Source organism: Anas acuta, chromosome 5, assembly GCF_963932015.1.
Source record: "Anas acuta chromosome 5, bAnaAcu1.1, whole genome shotgun sequence".
Lineage (NCBI taxonomy): Eukaryota > Metazoa > Chordata > Aves > Anseriformes > Anatidae > Anas > Anas acuta.
The window spans coordinates 25,643,524-25,666,290 of NC_088983.1; the positions used below are offsets into that span (position 1 = coordinate 25,643,524).

Below are 22,767 nucleotides of genomic sequence, written 5' to 3' on the forward strand. Positions count from 1 at the left end.
TGAAACAAGCAAACAGAAAAAAAAAATAGTTAATGATGGTGTGTGTGTGTGTGTGTGTGTGTGTGTGTGTGTGTGTGTTCACAGATGAAGATTAATTAATAAAATGTCTTGTCCTGGCTTTAAAAAATTATCCCAATTAAGATGAAGACAAGATAATTCAAGCAACTCATACAAGCTGAGGAACTGTTCTTCTATCTTCCAAAACACATTAATGCCTCATGGGAATCTCTGATAAGAAGACATATCCCAGAAATTTCCTTGTTGCACTGAAAAATATGGAAAACTTTTAACATAGGTGCACTTCATTCCAGGTTTGTGAATCCTTGGAGCTCAAAAATCTGTGCTTTGGAAGGCTGCTTGTCTTTTATCTTTTTATCACTTTTTCTTTAGATGTATATTGCCTATGTTGCATGGGTAACAATAGGTAGACTTTATCAATAATTCCATTATCCAGGAAAGAAAAGGTTGAAAGCTAAAATTCTATTGTCAACTAAATCAGTTATTGGCTCATGATCTTTTCCTTTTTTTTTTTCTTTAAGTCCTATTTTATTTTTAGTGAAGAGCTAGTCTACAGTTAAACCAATTTCTTTTTCATGGTGTTAAGGCTGCATAAACTTTTATCTTATTCCAACTTTATGTAAAAACAGAATAGGATCAGTCACCTTACTAATAGTATGGCAGTGTGGAAATATACTTGTGTGCAAATTTCATTGCAAGTAGTGGTTTCCAGCAAACAGTCTTTTAAAAAGTGTTCTACTGAATAGCAATGGCTTAAGCATCTCACTAAAGCTAACCAGCTGTAGAATTCCTTTGCTGTACTGAGGCCTGAGAGTATGGGATCACATTCAAGATCAGATCTTTCTTTCCTTTTGGCCATAATACAATACCTGTGTTCTTTACAGAAATACTGTTCAGTTGACTATTTTTTAAAGCAAAAAGCAAGGATGGCTGCAATAAGTGGATTCCATCTGTATTTCAGTGGATTTACTGTACACAACATTTGTACTGATTACTTCTATTGTTAGGAAAATTTGCCCACTGTTGTCTAGTGATGAAACCTGGAAATCTACAAAAAGAGGAATGTATTTTAAGAGAGGACTGTAGTTTACCTTACCACTGAATGAATGTTTAATATTGTATGTAGATAGAGCAATACTTGAAGAATGACGTTTTCTCCTTTGTTTTAACCATCTTTGCTGTAATTTAAGCTATTGCACAACATTTATAAAAATACACAATATATTAACATTCTATGAAGGATATGACATCTCACACCAATCTTAATATTTTTTTCCATGTTCATATTCTGAACATACCTACAGCATGTGGAAAGCATTCTGGAATAATATTCAGAACTTTATTATTGCCCAAGGAAAACAGGTAAATTTTCGAAGATCAGAATGTTAGCTCTCTTGGGATAGAAGTTAAGAAGGTTTAAAGCAAGGTAACTGGGACAGAGTACTTGCCACTGGATACAGAAATCTAGAAAGGGAACTTGTTAATATTAAATAATATCTGTGTTTGTAGCACCACCACCATTATACCTACAAGGGAAAAAAAATGATTCAGAACATTGTAAACTTTACCAAGAGCCATATTTTACAATCATTAAAGCAGAAATTAAAGACAACTTCTTAAATTAAAAAAACAAAACAAAAAAAAAAAAAAAAAAACATAATCCTGGGGCCAAAAATGCTGAACACAAGTGAGTTGACAATGACAGTATGATTCTGTTTCACAGTGGTTTTGCTAACTTACATGGCTTTGTAAGCATCCTTGCACATTTCACACTAACAGCATTTTTTTCTCTTCAGAATTCAGTTTTGTTCAGATATTTTCCACCCATTTCTGTTTCTGTACTTAACATGGATGTAGTATTTCATGAACATGGAAGGCTGGGTGCAACTGGGGAGTGTTTATTGACTGGATTTTTGCCTTTGAATCTTCTGCTAAAGAAATAACTGTATTTCATAAGATGCTGAAACCTCACACAAAAACATGATGAAAAAAACTTACCTAAACTTCATCACCTGAGGGTATCACCCCACCACACAAAGACACAGAAAATAGCTAGAAAGTCACCTTTTTAACTTCCAAGAAAGAAAGAAAAAAAAAAAAAAAAAAAAAAAAAAGTAAATGTACTGGGAAGTGAAAACAAATGCTGTCAAAAGCCTATATTTACAAATGGATAAAAGTACTAATGTATTACTGCCACTGATGATGAAATGCCAGAAGAATCTGAGAGCTGCACATTGCCTTGGTTCTATATTTGATTACCAAAACTCAACAAAACAACAAAAAATGTGATCTCTTAATAGCAGTGGATTGCATAACCTCATCAATAAGGAGGTTTGTTCTCTAGAGACAGGTCTTTGGCAAATACCTTCTATTAAGCCACCATTGCTGATTTGAGGCATAGCAGAATTTCCTGTGATGATTTTTCTTTATTGATTTCTACACAAATCTTAATAACAATTGCACATTTAACAAGTCTGTGGTGATTAAGAATAAATACGTGTGGTTTGACCAGAGAACAGTCAGACAAGTTTCCACGAGCCCTTTGAGGGACACAAGATCTTTACTCGGAGAGTGCAAGGACGTCAGCACACTCCCCTCTGTTTGTGGTGTTGCCTTCAACTCTTTCAATCCCGAAAGTCCAATGGGATGCAAGTCAGGAGGAGAAACGCCCGGTACTGCCAGCACGAGGAGAGCAGTCCATGAGCCAGGCACCGGAGACGCTCGTCCTGGACACCAGCTCCTGCATCAGAGAGCAGAGGCTGTGACTGAGTGGCTGCCTTCCCTGGCTGTCTGCATGCCCTTGAAAGCCAGTGAGGTGGGGAGGTCGCAGCTGTGCGGGGAGAGTGGCGTGCCTCCGGCATGCTGCCAGCCGTGGCCCGCCATGTAGCCGGAGGGGGCCGCGCTGTATGTCATGTACGGTGAGACTTGGGCTGGTGTGGCATAAGGAGGCATGGCTGGTGCAGACACGAAACTGCCGACAGCTGGAAGGCCGTTGGGTGCCTGAAAGGAAAGGGAGAAATGTTTCTAAGGGAGTAAAACTGTTTAGATATAAGGGAGAAATTCTTCACAGTGAGGGTGGTGAGGCACTGGCACAGGCTGCCCATAGAAGCTGTGGATGCCCCATCCCTGTAGGTGTTCAAGGCCAGGCTGGATGGGGCTTTCAGCACCTGGTCTGGTGGGAGGTTTCCCTGCCCATGGAAGGGGGGTTGAAGTTAGATGCTCTTTAAGGGTTTCTTCCAACCCAAACCATTCCGAGTCTATGATTCTAAGACAAAACCTATCTGCAATAAAAGAAGCTGCTGAGGCTTTTGTACAAGAACCATGGCTGGTGATGCCCATGTGACAGCAGCCGAGAGCCACCCACCATCATTCCTCTGAATTTCTGTGGTGGTGAGGCCCCTTTGTGCTTTGCTTGTAAGACCAGCTACCCTGCATCAGCCCCACACACCCCTCCCAGGAACCCAGCCATAACCACAACCAGCTGCTTACACTTTAGGGAACACATACAAAAAGCAAGGCAAGAACTACTGAGCTTTATTCTGTGTTACTATTATGGTTTAATTGTTAGGTGGTCCTGTGTAGAGCTAGGAGTGGGACTCGATGATCCTTGTGGGTCCCTTCCAACTCTGGATATTCAATGATTGTATGAAGGTAGCCTCCTCGTAATCCTACCTGCCTTCCACCAGCAATGCCAGGGACTCCTTAATCCCATGGTTGCATCTCCTGGTGATGTTCAAGAGCTAGTGCTGTATCTATTTGTGATGGACCCATCCTGGCACCTCACCTGCCCCAGCCCCAAAGGGCTCAGCCCTGAGCTGCAGCAGGCAGGCGTGGGCATGGATCCCGGCACAAATGTTCCCTGGAGCGTAAAGGTAACAAGCAGCTGGGGGGATGGGAACATCTGAAACTCTTTGGTAACTGTTTGCTCAGAGCATGAGTCAGAACTGTAGTATTATTACTGATGATGTCTTTTAAAATCTGTTTTCTAGGTATCTGGATATACCCTTGCAAAGGTTCTTTGCCCACAGCTTCTCCAGGTTTCAATAAGGCTTCTGTGCACAAAGCAATTACAGGGCTGGGTCCTTTCCTGCAAGCTATTTTCCTAGGTCCTCCCTAGGCTAGGGAGAAGGGTTTCTATTTAAATAAAGAAGGGAGAGTCCTTCAGTCTACCAGGGTAGGATTTCACAATGAATGACTCCTTATTTAAATTTAAAAAAAATATATATCAGTGGTTTATTTCACACCCTATAAATGTTTCTTCAGCAGAACAGGAACAAAACAGGATCATTTATCTTACTTAGGTTTTGATTTGTGTACTGTTTATGTTTTAGGATTTCTGGTGGTATCTTTTTCCCAGAAAGATTTTCTATCTGGATATGAAAGAGCAAGTATCAATTCAGTAAATCATGTCATGTCTGCCAATTTTGCAGAGATTTAATCACCTGGTAAAACTGGACGTAACCCGGACAGTGCAGAGTTGAGAAATTAAACAGACTTTTGTTCCTGCTAAAACTTCGTTCAATGTTAACATTTCGCTTATCAATGTCTAGATTGCACCTGCCTAAATTTCCAGTATTTATCTCCATAAACAATGCTGGCCTAGTTTCAGGTTTGTTTTTCCTACCAGTGTAACTCAGTTCCACTGGCTGGACTGTCCTCTCATTGCCACTTGGGAAAACAAGCAGTAATGCTGCTGGAGTCAATATAAATGTGTACACCAATCTAAAACAGCAGGAGACAGTGAGGGGATTTCAGCCATAAGCTTCAAATAGGGATATTAATTAGTACAAAACATACAGCTGCAGCAGCAGCAACATAATTGTCATTCCAAATCCATAAACACTTTGTTGAGGCTGAACTTGCCTTATTCTTTTGAAAATCCAAATATGTGACCTGACCTTCAACTCCAATTACACATCCCCTACTGTGTCTCAGAATTACACTTTAGCCTTGGTTCTAAATATCAGTGTTTGCAACAATACTAATTAATACAAACCCTCAAATAATTGCACTGTAAATTAGTACACTTCTTAAATCATGTGGAAAATTATTTCACTGAATTTACCAGAAAGTAAAAAGTACAACAGGTCCTATATAGCGGCTGTTCTCTAAGCTCCCTGACTCTTCTATTGTGCAAATGCTTTTCAGCAGCATATGAAACAAGAAAAGAGCACCTCTCTAGTTTTTCTGACAGCAACAAAAAACTTTTCACAGGAGCCATTAGAGGTGGGTTGTAGCACTGGGATATCAAGACCCACAACCTAAAGCGATACTGCAGGGAGAAGTACAGAAACCCTGACAGAGGGCTGGAAAAAGACCTGGGGCAAGTCCCTGGGGAGTCTCATAGCCGGTGCAGCAGCACAGGACAGCCAAACCTCCAGCCCCTAAGTCTCAGAAGAGGTTGTCTGGACTCTGTAATGCCACCCTGCTCCTCCAGGCTTGCCCACTTCCAAGCAGGTTGGTGCCAAGCAGTGGGCTCAAGGATGAAAGCCCTGATTTAAGTAGGATTCCTCAGCACAAATGGTCATGTCCTTTGGTTGTGCCTTTGCAAGAATTCCTCCTAGGATACAGAGAAGTCACATGTCTCTCCAGCTTCCTGCATTGTGGCTGCTCTCCTCTATCACAGGTGGCTCTGGGAAAAGTCAGGCTCCTCATTTGCCATGGAGAAGAGAAATGCTTCCCATATGCTATACAGACTGCTGTGCTATAGGATGCTCTCCAAACACTGGCGCTTCCTCCTAAAACTCTTTAGAAAAGGCAGATGCTCTAACAGCGCCTCATCAGAGGAAAAATAAGTGCTTAGGCTATGACTGCATCCTTCAAAGCTGTGTGCAGTGCTGACTTATGCCGAGTTGAAATAGCACTTGATGCAATCGCTTTGCCAAGCATCTCTACGTACCCTGCTATCACAGGCCAAGTGTGTATGGGTAGTGCCGTCAGTGAGAAAGGCAACTTTTTGTCCTCAAAAAATGAATTCCTGTTACATCCAACCCTAAACTGCCTCCAGACAAATATCCAAACAAATATATATATATATATATATATATATATATATATATATATATATATATATATCTCCATATATATATATGGAGAGAGAGAGAGAGAGAAAGATGGTGACTATGTCTACATGTGTAAATAAAATAGACCAGCGCCAGCTCTCTGGTCAGAGTTGTGTCACACAATACCTGTCTCTACAGTTCACTTTCCTTCTGCCTAAAACAGGAAGGTCTTGTACACACAGCCTGCTGGGAAGGGTCCCTGGGCTGTGCCCTGCCAGACCCCATGCTGAGGGGCATGCTTTTCTTAAATCACAGCTGTGATAACTGATGTTTTCATGGCATCTAACTGTTTGGAATCTGAGGAAGATCTTGCCCTAAAAACAGAGGCCAAAACATGGAGACACTTGTGTAGGGACCTCCAGTTGTGACCTGCCAGAGGCCACCAACACTTGAAAGCTGTTGTCTCTGCCTCACTGAATAAATGAATCACTCTGATTTTATTTCCAGGGTTACAAAGCTTTACTGCTCGAAGACATGAAGATATGAATGCCAATCAATGTCTCGAGGAAAACAGGCAGCACTGGGGTGGGTAAGGACTGGCCCGGCACAGAGCATGGTTCTGCTCCAGCAGATGTTTGAGCTCTCCTGGCAAAGCAGACAGAGGCCTATTCTAGTCCAAATGTAAAACTGAGGGGCTGGAGAAAACCTCACCTTGCATGACTTAAAACTGTGCTACTAAAATAAATAAATAAATAAATAAATTCATCTCTGACTTTCATCAGTGAAGGACTTGGTACAATAATTTTAACCACAATGGTTTCTGCTTCTAAACAGCTTTAGATACAATGTGTAGGTTATCAGGAGGGTTGAATCTTGTCTGTCAATCTGGCACTTTTTACAAACACGACATTCACTTAAAATAAATGGAGGGGATTAAGTTCCACAAGCCTGTATATACTGGATGAATAATTCATCCTGCAGTATTTCAATCAGAGGAAATGAACACCAAAATCTAAACATTCATAATTAGGAGTGCGAAAACCCCATTGTGATTATGAATTTTTAAAACCCTTAGAACTTGTTTTAAATGCAGAGCTTCTTGAACCTTGTTTTTAAGTTTTATAAACATTTTTTTTCCTTAATTTAAACCATTGCCTTTCAAGGGAAACAATTTAAAAAGCAAGCAAACAAACAAACATGTAGTTCTAACTGATGGAGAACCTCTGCTGTGGGAATGATTAGGGTTCCTGTTTGCAGTACTTTACTGCCTGGCTTCTACAAAGACCAGAGGGAAATATTTGCTCTGCATTGCTGCCTCTACCGATGTTTTGAAGTAACTGACGGAATAAGTATTTCCAAATTTTAGAGCTGCGTTCTCAACCTAAAACACGTGACCTCCAAATGATTTGTAAATTCAGTCAAACATGTTCTCACAAAGATACCTGCATAACAACTGTCGGGTCAGGATCACAAGTTCAGTCTCGTGCTGTTGTACTGCGTTACTGCTGATATGCACCAGTGCAAGTCAAAGGAATATCCAAGACACAATACAAAGCCAAAGCAACTTAAAGTGACATTTTATGTGATATAAAATGATGATGCTGAAGCAAATGACTGTGTGCATTTTCACCAGTGAAGGAGTTGACTCAGTAGTTTTAACCCAATGACTTTTACTTTTAGACACTCTAGATACAATACATTGTTTTCAGTCTGATTGGATTTGGGATATAAAGGGGTGGGTAGCTGAAAAGCAAGTCTAGACCCAAGCCTGCTTGGGATTGTCTTTGGAACAAATAATTTCCACCAGCTGTTTAGATTCCTAAAAGTCAGAACCTGAGATAGCCCCCCACAACTCAATTTCTGTTAAGACGGTTATGCTGGTATAACTTGCCATACAGTTTCAGCCTCCTCTCCTGTATTTTAGGAGACGGGATATAAACTTTCTTCACAAACGTCCTAAACAAGCCATGCCAGACAAGCAATGTGACTTTTTTTTCTGCCTTGGCTATGTTAACACCAAATAAAAACACAAGCTAGATTCCACTTTCAGGTATAAACTCAAATTCTATATAGATATATCTATATTCTATATCTCTCTGTAACTGAGTGACATCATTTTGTTTCATCCCTTGTCTGCTTTTCATTCTCTGCATTTTGCTTGCTAGATATGTTCTATGAACATCCAAATTAGATGATCTCCCTGTGATCCTTTCACAAGTAGGAAATGTTTCGTAAGATGACCCAGAGTCACTTAATTTTTCTCAGAAACAGCATTCCAAATTGTAAACTTGCATTTCGGTTAGCTATTATTAATAGCAATCATGTGAATGACCTCATTCCAAGTTTACATGAATACAAACGTGAGGCGGATGCCACCTCAGTTTTATAGCCTAACTCCACAGTAAGTGTTCAAAAGAATGTAAATGATTCTTCTTATTTTAAAGTAATTGTTTTCAATGATTTGAGTCATCTGCCCATTGTAATGCAATTGCTACAATATTGTTTTACAGAGATAGTTTTCTATATTGACTAAGCGTATGTTTTGTGGAAGTATTCACATAGTTTTCTATATTGACTAAGCATATGTTTTGTAGAAGTATTCAAAACACTTACAAAAAGAAAAAAAAAAAGTGTTTCTGGAGAAACAACTTTGGCTTCAAGACCAAGCTAGCTAATTTGACAGCCCTAATGAGCTTGGACAGTGAGTCAGACCAAGCTCCCCTGAAGGAACCAGCAGCAGTTCTGCCTGTGTCACAGAGGAACACACCTCTGGTGAGTTAGGCTGCTGCTTCATACGTATTTCCTAACTCTAACTCTGCCTTGGATGGAAGGAACCCTCCCTGTCATTGGATCAGCAAGCTCAGCGATTGCCTTTATCCTCCAGCCCAGGGCCTTTCCCCGAGAGCAAATGAAACAGATCTGTGGAGGCATCAACACAGCGCTACTGAAAGCAGCAGCTCCCCCACAAAATGGAGAGCTGGCAGCAGCTTAACTACAGCAGCACTACCAGAGCTCCACAAACAGATGCTCTCTTGCTGCTCATTTTTCAAAACGAAAAGCTTAAACAATTTCTGGAAACACCAAATGTTCTCCGAATGTCCTGAAAACACACTACAGGGTAGCTACTGGAGGAGTCATTTTTTCCACAGCAAAGGAAAAGCATAGCATGGAACTGAGCTGAATATCTAGTCCTTCAATCAGAAGAGCAAATTGCCTAAAAACCCAGAGGATATCTAATGTTCGTAGTGACGTGCACATAATCAGTCAAAACTGTTACAACAACAAAACTAGGAGCAATCAAATGCAAACTACAAACATAAAGGAAGCAAACCTGCTAAATCTCCCTTTTTAATTGGAGGTTAAATATGATTTATAAATCAAACCAACAGATGGGATCCCAGGGGAAGAGTAAACAAATTTTCCAAGTAAAACATCAGCAGCAGGCATGTAATGGAAATCTCATTTCAGAAAACGGCATTACCTAAAGATATAAGTAATACACCTAAGTTTCTTTTAAGCTTTTAAGATAACTTTAAAAATAGAATAGTAGAATGACATTTAAAAATATTTTGGTACAGATTGTAGTTACCTAAATTAGACCTAAATTCTGAAGCTACTATTCAGTACTTCAATGGGAAAAATGACATGATCCTACAAACACTCATTATCATCCCCCTGAAATTAACATGCTCACACAGGTAAGTCACAGTAACCTAAAGAATAAGGGCTACAGAATTGAGCAGTGAACAAATTTATCCAGTTCATGATAACTTTTCATTCAGAATCTAATTTAAAAAAAATAATAATAAAATTGCTAAGATGGCAGAGTACATGTGATGACTTAGTCAGAGCTGATTCCACAAACCACAGTTTAGGGACATTTCCTAATACTGAAAATTTTTCCAAAAATCTTTTCATAGCTTTTATTTCATAGCATTTATTAAACTGTATCCATATTCTTATATGAATTAACTTATTCTATTTTACATGCTCCCACTTCCATTTTCTGTTAATGCCGCTGTAAGCAGAAGAGACTAGAATGGACTCTGAAAAGTGAAAACATTTTCATCAAATAATTGTGATGTCCAAAATACCCTTGAATAGATGGGGGAACATTTTGTAGGTAGGATATTACTTTGAAATATATGCCCTAATTTTCAATAAAGATTGGGCAGCAGTAACACACTGGAATTGAGGAGCTTTTAACATAACACATGGGCAAGATATTTACAGTCAGTCTGTCGCTCCACTGAGCTGGGTCGATTCCCAGAAGTCTGGGCTTTGAAAAATAGGAAGAAAACTTTCAAGGATGGGGAGTTACAGGATCCCTCTTTCACTGTAAGTTGCATGCTGATATTCTATTTGAAGGCACAATTAAAACAGAGTTATATGCATGCTTAAGTGCTTTAAGATTGCAAACATAATTAGTTATCCAATCCTACATCATCTCTCTTACACTGATGCTTTTTTCTTTACAACTATTTTTCCGATTACTAAATTCAATAGTCCTTGCATTACACTGTACCACATGAGCAAATCACACTACTTCCTTCTAAAATAAAACTTCATTCCCTTAATAATGAGCAGATCCTATTCCCTGCATTTAATGTGCTTTTTTATTAACTTAAAGTTGTTTCCTTTACTTGTAGGCAAACCCAGCTGCACTGAATAACACAGAAATCAGATAGGATCAATTGAGTGTTTTAACTATATTTGCGACATGCATCAAAATCACTCTTAATTATATTTTCTTATCAAATTTTAAATCTCAACCTCTTCGGGGAAATAAAAACCCACTTTTGGAAATAGAAATAACTTGAATTTACACACTATCACTGATCCTTTCCTAAAGGAGCCAGGGGCATTTTACGTCTTTTCCAAAACAAACTACAACAGAAGAAAAAAAAATACTCTTTCACAAAGACTTAAACAGATAAAAACAACCTGAGGAATCCACTACAAAAACAGCAGAGGGAAGAAGAGGCAGGAGAAAAAGACACGAGACAAAGCAAACTGAGGAAAACCTGAGTGCGAGGGAGAAGTGGGAACAAGTGTTTTAGATGCTTCTTCAGAAGAGGATTATTTTAGGTGGTTTTTCACAGTGAAGTGATTTCTACCTCATACGGCACACCGGGCACACACTACAATGCCTGCCTAAAATGTCTCCCAAAAGCAGAGTATTGTGCAAGGGCTGTATGTTCACCGAATGGTTTCCATTCCAGTTTAGGAAGGACAATGTAAGTGGAAGTCACTGCCTTTTCAATGAAAGTGTTGGCTCTTGGATTGTCTTCTGGTATTTAGCAAACCTCACAACCGAGCTACCTCAAACTAATGTGAAAAAAAAAAAAAAAATCTATTTTCTCTGAGAACAAAGCTCAATTGCAATAACGAAGACACAACTTTAGCCTCCCATAGACACATATACTGTGCTTACTAGGACAAAAGAAAAGCTCAGGAAAAACCATGCCGTGTGAACAAACTCCCCTGAGTAGGAACTAGGAACAGATTCCCATAGTTTTAGAACAGATTTGCACAACAATTCCCCCCTGGTATTTTGGCAAAAATACGGAGTCGGGCAGGGCAACTATGGACATTAAACAAGCAAATACAATGAAAAGAATAAACGTTTGTTCTTTCTACAATGATGTACTAAACTATGATTTTTTAGCAAAAAGCTCCACAAAAAAAAAAAAAAAAAGCCTTCTGTATATAATATAATTAACAATTTGTTGTAATTTAAATAAAGGGTGTAAGTATTTAAATATTGGGTTATTTAAGGTTATTTAAGGTTGAGGCTGTGAGGTTGGCAGGAGATGTTACAGACACAGAGACATCAGAGAGCTTCGTTCTAGCTGGACCTTGGGTAAATATGGGAACAAACAGGACACATCCCCGTTTTGTCCTCTTTAAGGAGAGGCAAAACTGCACTCCCTTTGTCTAACAAATCTCTGATGCTGTAGAGGCCATTACTGGGAAGCTATCAAGTTAAGGAAGGTGAAATCACAGCCCATCAATCATTGAATGACCATCGTCATTATGATTAGGCAAACAGGCAATCCCTAATGAACTATCAATTGCCACAACAGACAATTTCAAACACCCTGTACAGTCTTTATCTACTTTCCACTCTCCTGCAAGTACCAGAAGACTGAAGAGATGAAATCCTATCTGGTCCCCTTGTCCCAACACTCTGCTCCTTTGCTGAGTGAGGGATCTCCCACCTCTTGCTTTCCAGTCCATGGTCTTGTTTGTCACAGCAGAGCTCCTGGCTGCTCGGGGCCCTTTGAGCAGAGGGTGCTCAGCGTGCAATTTGAGTGTCATTACACCATTCACTCACCTCTCTGACTTTCTTTATTAGTTTCATCCGGGTGGAGTGCCCTGAAGCCATGTGGGTTGGTGGACAGGGCACTGTGTTTTGGCCGTGGAAGCAGGTGGCCAGTAAGAGGCAGGTCTCACAAATGGGGTTCGAATGGGGTGCCATCCAGATCACCTGGGAAGGAATCGGGTGCATGTAGTGGGATCAGCTCATCCCCCTCACCCACAACATGCATTGACATGGATGCCTAGACCTCAAACAAGCCACCTTAAGTGACAATATTTTAATAATAGGCACTGGTCTGGAGACAATAAGACAGAACCTGAGTCTCCAAGACAAGGTGAGAACCCTTGCACCAGACAGGAACTCTGCTTACAATTCTCGGTCATATGTCAGGGAAGCTAATATTTCCCTCTCCTTAATACCAGCCCCTTCCCTGGGTATGGATTGGGAGCAGGCAGTCTAGACCTTTAACCTTATGGATTTTACACTTATCCATAATAAGAGTCCAAATCTCTGAATCCTGAGATAGAAAATAAGATGCCAAACAAGCAATCTGCAAATGAAATTTTGCCATAAATAATCTGTGTAGAACGGTCATGTAACTGGCCATAACATTTAAAGTTACAGTGTCATCTTGCTCCCAAAGAAGTAATTATATGCCACAGGTTCTAAGTAGTGTAAATAAAAACAATTACAAATGCTTTGGCCACCACATATATAGTTCATTGTTCATTTACAGTCAAAGATCAGGAAAATAAAATAAATATTTACATCGCCTATACTTTCTATGTAAATAGTTGTCCAGAATTGCACCCACAATTATTTTAAATCGCTTGCCCTAAAATGGAGCCTTCTTTTTTATGCTGCAAGCACATGGAGCTCATGATCGCCTAATCAGAACACAACTGAAGAACAAGAGGCACTATCCCAGCAAGCTGAAAAGTCAAGGCAGTAACAGCTGAGGAAGTTTTGCTGAGGCAGAGGTGAAGGGGTTGCTACTTGGGGTCTGCCCAGTATGTCAGAGGAAGATGTCACCTGAGGCATGTTCACAAACCCCTTTTAATTAAGACGAGTGTTTTCAGCAACTCCAGTAGGTTTGGTTTTGGGCCTCCTAACAGCTCAGCCTTTCCATAAGCAAGCTTGCAACAACCACTTGCTCTTAGATCCCAGTTACAAACATATTTCTGTTAATGAGTATCAGCTCCCTTTGGCAATGTGCGCATCTACTTCCTGCAAGGCACACAAAAAAAATAATTCTGAGAAAAAATATTTCCAAAGCCATTTGCTTCTCAACAAATTGTATAGGCATATGCCAGATCTTCTGTATTTTCATACATGTGCAAGTACAAACTGCAGTTCTTTCACTTTACATGTCCCTGAGGTTAGTCCAACAAGTCACAAGTACAAGATGGCTGAAAACTGCATTTTAAATATGATACATACTTATTAAATAGTGTCATTTCAAATGCAGGGTACAAACGGCTGTGAATTCCAGTGATTTCAGCTGATATTTGTTTTTCAAATGCACCCATTAGTATAAGCTGCTTAATGCATAAAATGCTCAGAATATTCATTCTTTGTGTTAATAATATAATTACCCATGAAAGCCTTCCCCCCAACACCACATTGAATGGGCCTCTCAGTATAAATAGTGGAATGTAACTGGGCTTTGTATGAAACATGTATGACCTAAAACTGTCAAGCTCTCAGAAAAATCTATTTTCCTTTTTGTTTTCTCTGATTCACAGTTGCTCTGTTTGCAACGCTGTATGACAAGAGAAATGTGTAGCAGTATTGCAGTGGGAAAACGTAATGCGGTTACTTACAATGAAATGACAATTTGGCCATCAGGTAATTAAAATTGAAAAGAAGCTTTACAAGGCATTGCTGTGACTTCCTGTGCAGTTTTTGGTGCAGAATGACAGACTGCCAGGCAGAGCTCTCAAAATCCCCAAGCCCAAATACCAAACAACATTGCAAACAAAGGCCCAGCGACACCAGGAAATTAATAACACTTAACGTGAAAAATGTTCTACATTCAGTTCAGTTTCATGTTAAACGAGTGTGACTACATATTGCTGAGGCAAAAATTTAAAGCCTTCCTGCCTCTTTTGCGCAATCCTTTCCCAGACCGAATTGCCACTGGCATGTGGGGCAGGGGAGGAAAAGCAGCCATTTGAGCTGGTTTTTGAGATCAGCCCTGGCTGACAAGTGTGGGAGTTCAATGGGAGCTCTGCCTGAACAAAAGGCTACAGGATCCCATGTGTTGAAACAAGCGTTTCACTTAGAAGAAGGGTGCAAATGTATATGGTTTAAAAGTACAGAACATTTTGTTCTTCGGGCTCCATTTTTCTAGTCTTGCTCATGCAGAGGGAATTTCCAGGGGCCTTCTTGAGAGGTAAAATATCCTCCATGATTAAGGCTGGAGGAGCAAGTCCTTCACCCACCTAGCAGCTATGGAGCTGCTTGCAAGCTGTGGGCAGGTGAATCTGTCTTGAATGCTGCAGATGCTTACAATTTATAGCTGATATTAGTTAGAAACAGCAGAATTCCCTACAGGTCCCACAGAATCCTTCATTAATGTGCTTTCAGAGCACATTCCCTCTGCTCCTGTTGTGTAACTGGAAAGCCTAAGTAAAACACACTCTCTCGATTCCCTGCTGCTCTACTCCTGCTGTAGGCTCCGCTGAGTTTGGTTATACAGATATAAAGCTGGAGTAAGTATTACAGACCAGCCACTTCTCTTCTCCAGGGGAAATCCGCTGTCTGCCTTCTTAAGACACAGTGTTCACAATGAGCTTTGTACAGAGGAGATGAGGAAAATAACTTTTACCCTGAAGTCCAAAGGCACAGCCTATTTCACTGTAATCCTTCTGGCATGTAAATTATCGCTATGGCTTCTCCATTTTCCACCACTCCAGCTACCTGTTTGCTGGATCTGTATAAATGAACCAATGTTCTCTCCTTCCCTCTGCTCATCTATTTACATCCGAAGCAGTACACGTTGCGAAAGACTATGGAAAGATCCAAGGACACGTCTTTGGCAAGACTTAACTGTCACAGAATGTCACCCCAGGTTCCCTGTGCTTCAGCGAACAGACAGCTAAGTCAGTTCTACATGTAGCAAGAATTTGGTTCATAAATTTCACTTTGCACCTTGTCGAAACAAATCTTTTGTCAAAAAAATAAGAAAGCAAAAACTGAAAAAAATCACATTTTCACATCCTTAATTGGCATTAATTTTCTTTAAATACATTCTCTAGTAAGCAAGTCTGAATACTAAATAAATAGATTGGTGTATAGTTCAGAAATTTCCAAATTCTATTAATACGTATTGTTTGTGGGGGAAATCTCCTTTTTATCTTCTTTAATGAGCATATCTTAGAAAATGACCTTTTCGATAAATGCTTTTTTGTTTGTATGCCCTTCAAAACTCTTTGGACAATGTATTTTGATAAATGAATTCCACTTTATTAATAGAAATTTGCTCCATTTTTAGATAGTGAATATGTTTAAATTACATTTATCAGGCAATCTTTCAGATTGAACAGAACTTTAAAACAAAACTGGTATTGACAATAGAATAGTGATATATTATCAAGATGAAAGCATAAATATTGCAAGAGTGAAAAAAAGATAAAAAATAGTTTCCAACACTGAAATAGTTTCCAGCACTGAAAATAACCTAATTTACACGATATTGTTCCTCAACATGCCTGTTGAGATAAATGAGATTCCAAAGGTTTATAATCTATGAACCACTTTCTGTGATTATTTCAGTACAATCATTCATTTGGAAAGTGAATGGCCCAGACTGGCGCTTAAGACAAGAAAGCCACGGTTCAGCCATCCTCAACAGAATAATGGCAAGGTATTTCCACAGTTTTTAGCAAGATTCCTAACAAATTATTCTGATTTGTTTTTGTTGTTGCTTTTAAAGAAAATTGTGGAAGAGTGAATATTAACGTTAATTCTAAATCTAATTCTAGCTTTAACTGCACAGTCATGGCTGGAGTGCAGTGCATATTTTATGAAATACACAATGAACAAAATAATAATGGGATAATAGAAAAACATAATACAAAGCAAGTATAACGCATTAATAGCAGAATATTGTTTGTAAGGCAGAATATATAAAAGTGATTGTTCACCTTTGTGGCCTATGATATGTCCAACTCTGCCTCCTTCACCTCATTGCACTTCATGAACTTTGGACTCAACAATGTGAAAGGGTCTGATTCGGCTACTCAGCACCAAACAGGAGATACAAAAACCTCCTCAACGTGGAGTCCAAAACCAGGCACAGAACTCAGCAAATATGTCCAAAGCCTCTGTCCTTGAATAGTGGCATGCTAAGTGGAGATTACAGTTTTTCCTCGAATTCATTACAGCTATAACAAATGAATTGCAGGGAAGGCAACGTTTCTGAGAAACCTGTGTTACATTTTGAAATGTTTCCATCGGATGGAAAAAGTTCTTTTTTTTTATGTTTTTTTTTTCTTTCTTTCTTTTTTAAAGCCTGTGCTTTCCCAACTAGCAACAGTTGAGTCTTTTATAGCTTTTCTCCTGGCATGAGATTTGATTAGCAAGTACAAGGATTTAGACAGAGATTTGTTAAGTCACAGTTATATTGTGTTGCAATTAAAATGTAGGAAATTCGCAGTCTACTTAAGCGGTTAAAAATGCTTAATGTAGGAAGCAATTACACCTCATTTTCGAATTATTCCCCTGCCTACCGAGCGCAGCGCCCAGTACAGCGCGGCCACCAGGGCGGCGGTGGGCAGCGCCCTGGGACGCCCCCGGCTTTACCTGGCCTGGGGGCGGCTCGGCACGGCGCGGCGGGGGGCAGAGACCCCGGGGGCGGCGCGGCCGGGGCCGGTAGCGGCGGGGACCGGTGCGCGGCGATTCTCGGGTGTCTACTCGGCGGGTTGGGCCAGGCGGCCGCTGCACAACCCGGGAGAGAGGCGGGCCGGGGTCTCCCGGGGGGGGCTGGCGGCCGCCTGTGCTGGGGGAGGCAGCGGAGGCTGCAGCGAGGCTCTTTCCCGACGTCGCCCCTCCGTGCGGAGTTTTTGGCTCACGACCCAAAAAACCAAGCAGCCGCCCAGCGAAGGCCGACACCGGCCTGAGACCGGGAGCGGCAGCCCCGGGAAGGGGCCGCAGCCCCGGAGCCGAGCTCAGAGGCCCGGAGCATCACCCCCGCCCGGCCGCCCCTCTCTCTTTACCTGGCTGTACTTGGCCTCCTGCTCCAGGGAGCTCTTCTCCAGCCCGTTCACGGTGTGCTGGGCGGCGGGGGGGAAGCTGTTTCGGCCCAGGCTGCTCCATTCCTCCACCTTGGGGCTGGGGTAAGACGAGGTGTCACTCACTGCGGGAAACACGGAGGGAAGAGGGGATTAGAGGCAGGGGCGGCTTGCTGCGGGCAAACCCCGGCCCCGCTCCCCGGGGGGGTAGAGCTAAGGGGAGGCCTAAGAGGTGCCCCCTGCACCGTGCTGGGTCTCCCGGCTGCCCCTGGAGGGGGGAATACCGGAGGAGCAGGCGGGCGGGGGGGCGGTGATGTTCCCCGCTCCCCCTGGTGCAGCTGATGGAAGAGCATCCGCGGCCAAGGCCAGAGCTGGCTCGTCCCCGTGTCGCTGCGCGGGTCCCCGCCTGGGGTCTCCAGGATTAATTTGTCCCGTATGTGTGCGAGCGTGTCCGAGGGCAAAGCGTCTTCCCTGGTAGAGAAGTAACCCCAACGCGGCTGCCCAGCACACCGGGCTCTAAACACGGTTGGGACCAAACCCAAGAAAACAAAGCAAATAACCAAGGAAAACGCACAGACGATAATAATAATAACAAATAAATAATAATAATAAATAAATAATAATAATAATAAAGACAAGAAAAAATGAAGCAAAGGGAAGAAAGAAGACAAAGGGAGAAAAGCCCTGTCCTTTATGCACATCAGCCGCAGCGCGGAAATACGGGGCACGGCCGGGAGCCGGGGTGGGGGGGGGGGAGAGGATGGGGGTCACGGCCCCTCCAAGCCCCGCAGGAGGGTGCAGGGCTGCGGGCCGCCGTGGGAGCAGGCGTCCGTGCCCCAGCACCCCGCTCGGCCCCGCGCCGAGGCCGGGGAAAAGGCACAAATCTGAAGTTGTCTTAAGAAATTGAGCTCTCTCGGTGAGCGCCCTTTTCTGCTGATCTCACACTTTCCCATGAATAGGGGCTTCCTTTCCGTGTCAGCAAGGTCAGTTTATCCTATAAATCAAGGGCGAGCAGCCCCCATCTGCGGCATCGGCTGCTCAGCAGCCCCAGGTCGGTGCCGGGTAGGGAGGGGGGGAGATTTTACACCGTAGAAAGATGTGTGCAGCTCCGAGGTCTGAGAGAGACGGGGGAGATGCCGAGACACCCGGCAGTACTGTCAGAGGCCTGCCTGCCAATGTGGTGTTAATAAAAGAGGAACTCACTAAAAATCTCCAGTTCTCATGTGATTGTAATGTTCTCGTTCTCTTTAATGTTCATTGCCAACACTACCTCTCCCTAGCACAGAGCAGAGGTTGCCAGACGTGTATTTTTAAAGCCGACTCGGAAACATATTTGTTTGTGCCGGCGCGGTCTGAGGATAACAGCGTACCGGGAAGCAAAGGGCGAAGAAGGGCAAAAATTCGTATGTCTGTATAAATAAAACATACTTATGTGAGTATGTATTGCTTGGAAAAAACGCCAGCTTTCGGGGGAAAGAATAATTATTCTGCAATACATAAAGGATCACTTTGCATTTGAAGTGCTGCTGGAACCGGACAGCTGCCTTTAAAAACGCAATGAAAACAAAAATCACCCCCCCACCCCCCCGCTAATTGGGAGGGAAGAGTGGGACACAGAGATCGCTGTAGGCAAAGGTTATTTTAGACTGTTGTTTTAACCACATTCACTGTTAGTTCACTGGCAGAGACCGGAGTGGAAAAAATGTCCCTTTCTCTGCGGCAAAGCGTAGCGAGCAGCTGGGAGACATGACACAGTTTCCAGCCGGAGAAGCAAAAAGAAGGTGGAAGGGATACAATGAGCAAATCTTCGGGGTTTCGTTTTCCTGGACCACCGCTTCGAAGGAAAATACAGCATCAGAATTAAAGCAATTAGGTGACATTTGAACTTCCTGCCCGAGCAAATTTGGCCTGATTGCGAAAACTAGAGAAAATGGACTGCTCGCTAACGCCAAGGCGGCGCCTGCAACCCGAGGGAGGCAGCGAGCCCCGTCCCAACCGGGACCGGGAACCACGCGGGCCCTGGGACCGCCGCACCCCGGGGCCGTTCCCCAAAGCCGGAGTCGACACTTTTCGGGTCACAACGCCACCGGTGACGGCCCGTATTACCCGTTCACTAGTACGTCCGCGGCTCCCACCCGGACCTCCGACGCGCCCCGGTCACAGGGCACGGCCCCCGGTAAGTTCGGTGCCCAGCTCGGGGCTGGGGAAAACGCAAGAGGCTTCCCGAGGCAAGCCGCGAAAACGCTTTCCGAGCCTCGGAGGGGACGGGGAACGGAGTCTCCGGCCCTGTCCCGCTGTGGCCCCGCGTCCCCCCCTCCTCACCTTGGTCTGTGATGGAGCGGATCCCCAAGATATCCGTCACCGAGTGGGACGACGGCCACGTCCGGGGCATGGCCATGGTGCTGGGAATCGCGGGCACCCCGGGGGGGGTGGGCACCTTGGCTCCCGCAGTGGCGATGTGGCTGGGGTAGGAGTAGATGTGGTTGTAGGGCAGAGCGGGCTGTGGGGGCGGCTGGTGCTGCTTGTAGGAGTCGTAGTGACTCTGCTGAGACAGGTTCCCGATTTTGTTCCGGAGGATGCGGCTGATGGAGCTGACAGACGGCACGTTGTACTTGTCACACACGCCATCGGCCAGCAGGCGATCCCGGATCTCCCAGGCGAAGATGCCCGGATCCCTTTGTTTGTAGGTCCGGATATGTTTTACCACCGTGGGGGTGGTGACCCGAGGCTTGCTGCCTCCGATAGCCCCCGGTAGGATGGAGCCGGTTTCGTTGTAGCGAGCCAGGATTTTGCTGACACAGCCGTGGGAAACGCGGAGCTGCCGGCTGATGTCACACGGTCTGATACCCAGTTGCGCCAGTTCCACAATCCGGAGCCTGATGGCATTAGGCAGGGGTCTCCCGTTGACAAACACCCCACCGAGCTGGTTCACTTCCCCGAAGGCAGGTTCTGCAAGCAAACACACAAACACACCCGTCGGACACGGCCAATGGTTCTGAAGGGGGCGTCTGAACGACTCGTCACCAGAAGGCAGTTGTCACAGCTCGGGGACCCCCCGGACACTCCACTCACGCTGCTTTCAAATAGCAGAATATCCCCGAAATTAAAAAGAAAAAAATATATATAATAAAAGAAAGAAAAAAAAAAAAGGAGAAGGCGAGACAAAAGTGGAAGAAAAGAAACGAAAGAAAGAAAAGCCGTGACAACAAATGTCACATTTCTCCGGATCGTGCATCACGCATATTCTGAAAAAGCACATTCCAGAGACGAAAAGTCGCCTCAAGAAGCAAGTCAGCCTTATTGCCACAGGAAGAGGAACGTGAAAAAAAATAAAAAGAAAAGAAAAATAAAAACATTTTCAAAGCCGTGGGGGAGGGGGAGGAAGGAAAAGTAGTTGAGGAAATTCTTTTAAAACTTGGGAGAGGCGAGGGCAACTCGGTGCTTCTGAAAGCCTGGTCGCGACGAACATTTTAAAGCTTATTTCTGGTGCTGTTAGCGCCTCTCTCTTAACAGCACAATTACACGAGGCTGTAAAATAAACGTGCTAAAATGTTAACTGCTCAGATCGGTGTCAGGAATAATATACAACGTGCCACAGGCTCCAGCCATCCACTCGCCTGCGATCCTGCCTCGCACTCGCCTAATAACATTAATAATAAACCGAGCAGTCATTAGCTTTCTCTTTTCCCCGCTCCTGACCCTCGGCGCGTTCTTACAACTTGTAGGAACACGAGCAAAGTCAATAAGGGAGCTGCGGCGGCACATGACGGCGCACGGGTGCTCCCTCTCTCTTGACAGCACTTGAACCCTCCTGCAGCTTCCAGCCACTTACCCATTCCTTTGAGCAGGACACCTCTGAGGCTGCCCTAAATCCCGAGCGGAGCCCTAAGCCCCGAGGCGTTCTGCCAGCCTCTCGCGCTGCCGACCGCCCTAGCCCACCGGGCTCTCTGCTTTCCAGCACCGAGGCGGCAGGGGTGCGAGGAAAAAGGGCCACAAGGCAATCTGCTTCCCGGCGAGAGAGCCTTGACTTGTGCATTTCAACCTCAGGGCAACGTGGGCAGGGCTGGGCTGGGCAGGGCGCCGCAGCCCATCACTCACCCGAGCCCGCCCCCGGGGGCGGCCCGGCGGCCCAGCCGCCCTCCCAGTGGCCAGGGGAGATGACAGACAGCACGGGCCTGGCGGCCCTTCCGCTCCCTTTCGCAGGCGTGCTCGGCACCTGGCTCCCCAGTACAATAGAAATGCCTATTTAATACCTGCCTGGCGGTAAGTTGCACGCCAAGTGCAATTAATGCCGGGGCGGTGCTGAGCGGGGCTGGCGCTGTGGTAGGGCAGCACCCTGCCAGGGGACGGGGGCGGGCGGGCAGCCCCGAGGGGACGGGAGCCGTCGGGGGGCCGCGCTGTGCCGTGCCGTGCCGTGCCGTGCCGTGTCGGGCAGGGCGCAGCGCCGGGCTCCCAGCCCCACGGCACCGCGGCTGCTGCCGGCCCGGCCTTGCCCCCTCCGCTGAAAGCCGTCGGGGCAGCCGGGGGGATCCTCCCCAGCCCGCTGCCGGGAAAGGAAGGTGTGCCGAAACCGACGAGGGGCTCCCGCGTTTGCTCGCAGACACGGGAGAGGCATTCTTTGTTTTCAGCCCCCTTGCAATAAAGCTCTTTTTAACTAACGAATGGTTCACGGGTGGTGCAGGAGACGGTAGCGAGCAGCGACGGGCAGGTTATTGCTGGGGGAAACCGCAAAGAGGTCGGGACATCGGCTGCAGCATCTCCTCTGCCTGAGGAGACGGGCAGGGGGCTCCTAGCCACCGGGGCTGCTCTTCCCCGGCCGCCAGAGCCCCCCGCGGGTTTCGTTTTAGTCCCCGTACTAAATGTGGCGCTGGGCTTAACTCTAAAACGTCAGCCTCTTGCAGCTGATTTCGACTTTATCAAAGACACTGCGACATATTAACAGTTAAAAGAAAAACAGACAAAGCTGGTAGGAATTAAAGTACGTGTGGGTCACGGCGTGTTTGTGTATGTGGAAGATGTGTTTGGTTTGGCACTAGGTGTGTGGATCCCGATCTGTGAGCTCGTGTGTGTGCCTCTCATATACAACACACGTACATCGCGTTACACGCAGAAATCACGGGCTTCCCACCTCCAACCACAAATTTATCAATTTTTTTCCTGAGATTTGTTGTTTGTTTGTTTTAATAGACTC

The 22,767-nt window shown here is 44.3% G+C and overlaps 1 protein-coding gene across 1 annotated transcript; it reads right to left on the bottom strand.

The window, feature by feature from the left end:
* Window positions 1–73: 73 nt before the first annotated feature.
* PAX9 (paired box 9) lies at window positions 74–21,693 on the bottom strand. Its single transcript, XM_068683309.1, has 4 exons — window positions 21,409–21,693; window positions 19,899–20,525; window positions 17,562–17,701; window positions 74–3,018 (listed from the first exon to the last, which is right to left on the bottom strand). The coding sequence occupies exons 1-4, from the start codon at window positions 21,410–21,412 to the stop codon at window positions 2,764–2,766; spliced, it is 1,026 nt and encodes a 341-aa protein (XP_068539410.1). The 5' UTR covers window positions 21,413–21,693; the 3' UTR covers window positions 74–2,763.
* Window positions 21,694–22,767: the final 1,074 nt, after the last annotated feature.

Bases quoted from the DNA above. Each gene is read 5' to 3' on its own strand.
- PAX9 (XM_068683309.1), bottom strand. The intron at 17,702-19,898 runs GTGAGGAGGGGG...TGTTTCCCGCAG, and splicing joins CCGCTCCATCACAGACCAAG to TGAGTGACACCTCGTCTTAC. The intron at 3,019-17,561 runs GTAAAGAGAGAG...CTTTCCTTTCAG, and splicing joins AGGAGGCCAAGTACAGCCAG to GCACCCAACGGCCTTCCAGC.